The sequence below is a fragment of the Mastomys coucha genome, unplaced genomic scaffold (genome assembly GCF_008632895.1).
Source record: "Mastomys coucha isolate ucsf_1 unplaced genomic scaffold, UCSF_Mcou_1 pScaffold6, whole genome shotgun sequence".
NCBI classification, from domain to species: domain Eukaryota; kingdom Metazoa; phylum Chordata; class Mammalia; order Rodentia; family Muridae; genus Mastomys; species Mastomys coucha.
In genome coordinates, this window is record NW_022196912.1 from 102,556,308 (window position 1) to 102,563,871 (window position 7,564).

The following is a 7,564-nucleotide window of genomic DNA, read 5'->3' on the forward strand; positions in this document are numbered from 1 at the left end:
TTTTTTTTTTTTTTTTTTTTTTAGCAAGGTCGCGTGGGTTGGGGGGAAAATGGCGACAGGAAACCAGCTGCGGCCACGCGCTCTGGGGGCCAGTGAGCCAGCTGATCGCTCATCGCTCCGTGGTACAGCTCATTCCACAGGGCGATCAGGAGCTCCCAAGCCCGTTCCGAGCGGACACGTCTCGGGAGGCCGAGCAGGCCGCTAGGCGTGCAGAGCAGCGCACACCACTCGTCCCTTCGTACCTTGGGCACGCCGGGCTTCGGGCTCCCAGCCAAATGCGCCTCTGAGAAGTCGATGACCGCTCCCAGGTCCGCTGTCCCCGGCCGGCTTTGCCGGTAGAAGCGGAAAAGCTTCCGGAAAGCATCCTCTCTGGGGTCTGTTGCCAGCGTGGCTAACGAAACGACCGCAGCCGCCATCTTCCCCATCTCGATGCAGCGAACAGTTTGGTCCGGAAGCAGAACTCGAAATTCCGGATCCGGCAGGTTCTTCTGGGGTCACGACCCAGGTTTTGATTCATTCAGTTTTAACATGGCAGCCTCCGCCGTCAAGGGACTAGGCGCATTGCGCTTCAGTGCTGCTCGGCCTGTTGCGTTTATCAGAAAAATTCCTTGGACCGCGGCATCGAGTGAGTGATGAAGATGAGGAAGGGCTTAGTCTTTATGTTTTAAGTAACGCGTAAAACCTATGTACAAACTCCCAAAACATATCTTCTCTGTAGAGAACCTTAGTCAACATGGTCGATGGGTTAGGTCAGGCGGTTTGGATTTTTTTCTTAATTTTAATTTATTATTATTATTGTTGTTGGATTTTTTCTTAATTTTAATTTATTATTATTATTATTGTTATTTAAGGAGCGCTTTCATGAATTTGCCTGTCACCCTTGCGCCTTGCGTAGAGGGACCCATGCTGATACGCTTTTGAAAAGGACACCAGCCCGGCAGTGGTGGCGCACACCTTTAATCCCAGCACTTGGGAGGCAGAGACAGGCGGATTTCTGAGTTCGAGGCCAGCCTGGTCTACAGCGTGAGTTCCAGGACAGCCAGGGCTACACAGAGAAACCCTGTCTCAAAAACCAAAAAAAAAAAAAAAAAAAGGACACCAGTGGTTTGCTCTTGAGTAAACTCTTGCGCAGAAAATTTTGTTTCTGGTTAACTGTTTAGGCATGATCCTCTCCACTCCCCCCGAGCTTTTAGGGTGAGAATCGACAGTACTCAGCGATTCTGAATGATTTGGTGGAAAGATTTATTATTTGCTTACTTGGACATTCATGAATCAGGAGGATGCACCTATTTTGACCTCAGAGGAGCTTGGCTTCAAAGTGGCAAAAACGTAGGGGTGGAGATGAGAGAAAAGATTTCATTTGGTTCAGGGATGAAATCTGGACCAGGGAACTGATAAAGGGGACGGGTCGAGTCAGAATCACTTAGTTTTTAAGGTAAAACCGACAGCATTCTTGCTGGTTTGAGGAGAAAGGTGTACATTCCAGATTCCTAGAGTAGATGACCTGCAGTTTTAGAATTTAGGAAGAACAAACCTAGAGAAGATGAAGAATGAAAGGTGCACTATGTGAATTTGAGCTGCTTGTAGGGTCACTGGATAGCATTTGGACAGAGGTTGTAGCTTGTGATTGAAAAGTGGATTCCCGAAGTCAGAATGCCTGGGTTAGAATTCTAAACTAGTAACTTTAATAGTTGTATAATATGAATAACTGAAGTCAATATGGGGAAGGGTCTCATAGGAGAACCCATTTAATTTTCTTTTTTTTTTTTTTTTTTTTTTTTTTTTTTTTTTTTTTTTTTTTTTTTTTTTTTTTTTTTTTTTTTTTAGGTTTTTGTTTTTCAAGACAGGGTTCTCTGTATAGCCCTGGCTGTCCTGGAACTCACTCTGTAGACCAAGCTGGCCTCGAACTCAGAAATCCGCCTGCCTCTGCCTCCCAAGTGCTGGGATCAAAGGCGTGCGCCACCACCGCCCGGCAAATGTTCCCACTGCATGGTTGTTAAAACTGATGCACAGAAAAGACTAGCCTGGTGATAGAGAGTTGCTTAGTTCTAAAATGACTTACCACTTTTGCTTTTGTCAGCTGCAATTTAAAGTATGTATATATGTATATTTGTTTGTTGGTGTGGGTAGGTGCAGGTGAATGAAGGTGCCCCATGGAGTACAGAAGAGGGCATTGCACCACAGGAGCTGGAATTACAGGCAGTTTGTGCATCCTTAGAATTGACCTTGGGTCCTCTGTAAGAGCAGTATGTACTCTTAATTGCTGAATCATCTCTCCAACTTTTACTTCCTTTAAGCATGATCTCATACTAAGTGCTGAGGTTATAGGTGAGACACTATGCCCTGCTAAGTTCAGATTTTTAAATTTGCCCATCAAAACTTAAAATCCAAGAGCATTTTTGGTAGTTATTAGCGTATAGATCAGCCCCTTTAAAAGTATAGAATATAGTGATTACTTAGTTTCTGTGGCTCAGATGTAGTTACATGATTGGAATAGGATCTGTGTCCCTTCTTGGTGAATGTCAAATTCACTATAGTGTTCTCTCTTACATTCTGTTAAACTTTGTAGAGAGCCTGAGGATTTTCACCACCATCTGGTAGGTTCAAGTTTCCATTCTACCAGGATTGATTTGAAACCTTTCATTAACCTTGCAACTTTGAAGCAGGTTTTTATCCCCCCCACCACCAGTTCATCCTTTCATTTAGCAAACACATAGTATCTAGGCATTGCTTTTAGTATCTACCTACACTGTGCTGAAGAGATTTGGTAAAAAAGCTTACCTTCTAGAGTGGTTTCTTTAGTGTGCTGGCTTTCTGTTGCCCTGACAGAATATCTGACATCAACAGTTTAAAGGAAGAAATAGTTTTAGTCTGTCTTTCAGTCCAGTTTTACTCAGGCTTGTTTGGATTTGTCTTGGCATAGTATATCATATTGGTGGCAGAAGGTGGAAGGAGGCTGTATACTTCAAGAGAGAATGAGTAACAGTCAGAGGTCCCAGTGTTCCTACATGACAAGCCCCTCCCATTGCTATACTATCCTTCCACTAACTATGTCCTAGAAGGTTCCTACCTCCAATAGCACCACAGGCCTTTAGCATAGGGGCCAACGAGGAATCTGAACGATCCAAACCGTAAGCCTGGAAATGTTTTCTAGAATGTTTACTGTCTGGCTTTAACTTGTATGTTCGGTGCTCTTTTGCCTAATCTCCAGTTACTATGTTCATGAAGGCCCTGATCTTGCCAATCATTAGGGCCCTTTTAGAAATTTAGCCTCTGATTCTTGAAGGATTATTTGATGTCTAATCATTTATTCAGTCATGATTGAAAAGCTTTACTGTACAGAACACCATTAGCATGGACTTCCTTGTTTAGCCTACAGTGTAGTGGTGGGATGGAGACTTACAAGAGTTACAGAGAGTGGGGCCAGTGATGCTTAGATTAACTTGGAACTGTTGTACTTCCTGTTGCTATGTTGAGATGCTGTGACTAAGGCACTTTTAAAGGAAGAGTTTATTGGGGACTTACAGCTTCAGAGTGTGAGGCCATGACCATCATGTGGGGAGCATGACAGCAGGTAGGCAGGCAAGCAGGCAGGGAGACATGACACTGGAATAGTAGCTGAGAGCTCATATTCTGAGAGAACCATCAGGAGGCAGAGCGAACAACTGGGAATTATGTGGGCTTTTGAAACCTCAGTGCCAATCCCCAGTGACATGCCTCCTTCTACATGGATAAACCTCCTAATTTTTTCCAAATTATTTTCAAATACATGAGCCTATAAGGCTATTCTCATTCAAACCGCCACAGGGACATAAGTAATATTAAAATGTAAACCTGCAAAGCAGAACCACTGTGGAGAGAAAGGGACCATGTAGCTTTATCTTTAAAATCAGGTGCTGGAAACCTTTTGAGATATCATAGGAAGCATATTGTATTCTGTCTAGTATGAACCCAATAAGATAATAGTTGATGTATTAGCTTAGCTTGGAAAAAAAAACCATACAGTTCAAGTCAGAGGAGATGAGTGTACTGGCATATGATAGAGCATCCACATATGCAAAGAAGGGAATCCACGGGATAGGACAGAGAATTGAGTTTGCTGTACTTAACAGTAACAAGGCCAGCAATAGGAATAAAGTAGGCAGCAGTGGAAGGACTCATCCAAGATCAGTAAGTTGAGCTCTTATTTGGAAATCTCTAATGTATCTGGCAGGACACTGGACTGTCACAATTTGTGCCTTCTGCTTGCAGGGATTGTACTTATACACTCGATGCAGTACACATTTCCTGGTGTAGTGAGATTATCAGTTCAGTATGGAGACTATAGCCAGTTCAGCAATTTATCTGTCCATGTTCCCATCCTACCTTCACACCTGGTGCTTTATAGCATCATTCACTCATATAGTTGGTTTTAGAGTCTTCAGACTCAGGAAATGCAAAGTATTCATGAGAAGTTCAGGAATTCTGGAATCTGAGTTTATCTACAATCTAGAATATAAAATTCAAGATAAATGAACTTATTTTAACATGCACTCTCCCTTCTTACAGGTGAGCTGAGAGAACATTTTGCACAGTTTGGCCGTGTAAGAAGGTGTACTGTACCTTTTGTGAGTATTAAAACAGTAACAAACACACTACTGTAGGTGGGCTGGGGACATATCCCTGTGGTAGAGCACTTGCCTAGTAGGTATGAGCATCTGGGTTTCATACCCACACTGAGACCACCAGAAGGAAAGAAAGTATCTTTTAATTATTGATTGGGTAATACTGATTAGGCCATATAATAATCACAGATGTTTATGCATTTTAATTAAAATTTGTTCTATCCAGTGGTTGTGGTAATGGTAGCAGTGGCAGGGGCAAACACCTTTAATCCCAGCACTTGGGAGGCAGAGGCAGGTAGATGCAAGTGTAAGGCCAGCCTGGTCTGTAGAGTGAGTTCCACAGCAGCCAGGGCTATCCAGAGAAACCCTGTCTTGAAGAGAACAAGCAAACAAAAACCATTATAGTATTACATAATTTCTCTCTTCCTTTTCTTCCTTCCAACCCATCCCATGTAACCCATTGGTATAATTTGGGTTCCCGCTATAGTTCAGAGTTCACAGTTGGGGTAAACCATCATTGCCTTTATCCCATAGCAGCCTGCATAGCATCATGAGACCCAGGCAGTACAAAGGAATCTTCTTGCACAGACAGGAAGTCATGTAGCCTGGGCTGGCCTCCAACTTGCTTAGCAGGGATAATCTTTTTTATTTGTTTGTTTTTTTCAAGACAGGGTTTCTCTGTGTAGCCCTGGCTGTCCTGGAACTCACTCTGTAGACCAAGCTGGCCTCGAACTCAAGAGATCCATCTGTCTCTGCCTCCTAAGTGCTGGGATTAAAGGTGTGTGCCACCACTGCCTGGCGGGATAATCTTAAATCAATGTGGATCTTGCCTGCTTCTCAAATGCTAGAATTACAGACATGTGCCATAATTAACCAACTATCTTCTCAGTATTAACACAAATTTTGAATGTCTTGACTTGTGAAAATGGTCCCATGTGAGCATCAGATAGATGTATGGAACTGGATCATTGTCTGGCTCACCTACTTTTCCTACATCCTATGTTAAGAAAATTACCTTTCAAGTATCAGAGTAATATCCAAAAGTTTGTTTTTTGCAGCAGTATAATTTTGTAAGAAAAACTATAAAGGGCCAAATACACAGCTTCACTAACTAAACATCAGTGTCTTCTTTCTCCTAGAGGGTTGGAGGGGTGAGACAGAGTGCCTCCAAGCACACTAGAATCTCTTCTGTGCCTGATACTAGGCCAAATGATAAACACTCTGCCTCTCCCACAGGGAGGTAGCAAACTGGTTAACCTGAAGCTTGGAGCTGTGTTGGTGAAGGTTTTACTTTTCCTCTTGTCCTTCAGTGAGGGTGCTTGTTCTTCAGTGCACTTGTTGAAGAGGGGAATGGTGAAGAACACTTGTTGCTCTTCCAGAGGATCAGTTTGATTCCCAGCACCCACATGGAATGGCTCACAACTACCTCTAGGTCCAGTTTCATAGGATCTAATACCCTCTCCTGGTCTCCATGGGGGCCTATGATATACATTTGCACGCGCACATAAGCATGAACACCAAAACAAAGCATGCAATGCTGTGGTAGTGGTGATGAGGACCACTGATATCAGGAATGACTTAGGGGCTTTCCTAATAAATAGTTCATTGGAAACAAGAAATAAAGGAAACATGAGTACTTCAGTGGAGTTTCCTTTGACTAAAATTGGCAGTGGTTTGCTCCTTGGACTTTTGACTGTATCAAATGTACTTGTAGACAGCTCTGTATTTCCTCAATTTCTAGTATAGAAACACTAAGATCAGCCTTAGGTCACCAGGATATGTAGTAAGAGCTACTGACATGTATTGTTGAGATCTGATTTTGCCAAATGACAAAGTTGGTAGTTTTATGTGAATGGCTGTCCTGGAACTCAGAGATCCGCCTACCTCTGCTTCCCAAGTGCTGGGATTAAAGGCATGTGCCACCACTGCCCGGCCTTTTTTCTTTAAGATTTTATTTTATTTTTGATTTTAATATTTGTATACAATGTAGCTCTCTTCAGACTCTCCAGAAGAGGAAGTCAGATCTTTCCTTATGGATGGTTGTGAGCCACCATGTGGTTGCTGGGATTTGAGCTCAGGACCTTCAGAAGAGCAGTCTGTGCTCTTAACCACTGACTGAGCCATCTCTCCAGCCCTGTTAATCCTTTTCTATTTTCATTTTTAGGACAAAGAGAATGGCTTTCACAGAGGCACCGGTTGGGTTGAGTTTTCTTCTCAGGAAGGACTTCAGAATGCACTACAACAAGAACATCATATTATTGATGGAGTAGAGGTAAGTATTTCTGTCTGATGTATGTTCCATGTCCCTTTAAAAAGTAGTTATGTCATATAAGGGCTGAAAAGGGAAGTCCATGAAGAGCAGTCTAGTCTTGGTACTAGGGATTGAATGTAGATGCACATATATGCTACATACATTCTCTTCTGAGTTACATGGTCACATGGAAAACCCTTTGATGGCTTCTCAGCATGTATGTAACATAGAACATTGGAAACAGCAGTGTAGACAAAGGAGTGAAAGGAAGCGTCATTCCTACTGCCTTACGTCTCAGTTGATGCCAGAGGGAAGGCACTTGAGTCACTGAGTATGAGGCTCCAATTTTTTTTTTTTTGAGACGGGGTTTCTCTGTGTAGCCCTGGCTATCCTGGAACTTACTCTGCAGACCAGGCTGGCCTCGAACTCAGAAATCCACCTGCCTCTGCCTCCCAAGTGCTGGGATTAAAGGTATGTGCCATCACTGCCCAACAACTGTGGAAAGGGGGCTAAAAATAGGTAAATTATCCTTTTAATGTCTCTTTAAAAAAAAAAAAATTACCTTTTCTGACAGTGCTTTCCCTCCCATAGGTCCATGTTCAAGCTCAAAGAGCAAAGGTTTTACACGGGGCTCAAACATCTGATGAAGAAAACGATTTCTGAGATGATCAGTCCATTAAATAAACAGAACTGAGACTTTTTCTACGTG

The 7,564-nt window shown here is 42.9% G+C and overlaps 2 protein-coding genes across 2 annotated transcripts in view; one reads left to right on the forward strand and one right to left on the reverse strand.

Annotated features, from left to right (window-relative positions):
• The window catches only part of Alkbh1 (alkB homolog 1, histone H2A dioxygenase), a 20,614-nt gene extending 20,164 nt beyond the window's left edge, over nt 1-450 (reverse strand). The window contains exon 1 of the mRNA XM_031357320.1: nt 243-450. Within this exon, the coding sequence (XP_031213180.1) occupies nt 243-425 (183 nt within the window). The 5' untranslated portion in view covers nt 426-450. The remainder of the gene's footprint in view (nt 1-242) is intronic.
• Slirp (SRA stem-loop interacting RNA binding protein) lies at nt 400-7,549 on the forward strand. The gene is made up of 4 exons (XM_031357321.1): nt 400-625; nt 4,549-4,607; nt 6,769-6,876; nt 7,447-7,549. Exons 1-4 carry the CDS (start codon nt 430-432, stop codon nt 7,516-7,518), a joined length of 435 nt encoding a protein of 144 aa, XP_031213181.1. The 5' UTR covers nt 400-429; the 3' UTR covers nt 7,519-7,549.
• The last annotated feature ends 15 nt before the right edge of the window (nt 7,550-7,564 follow it).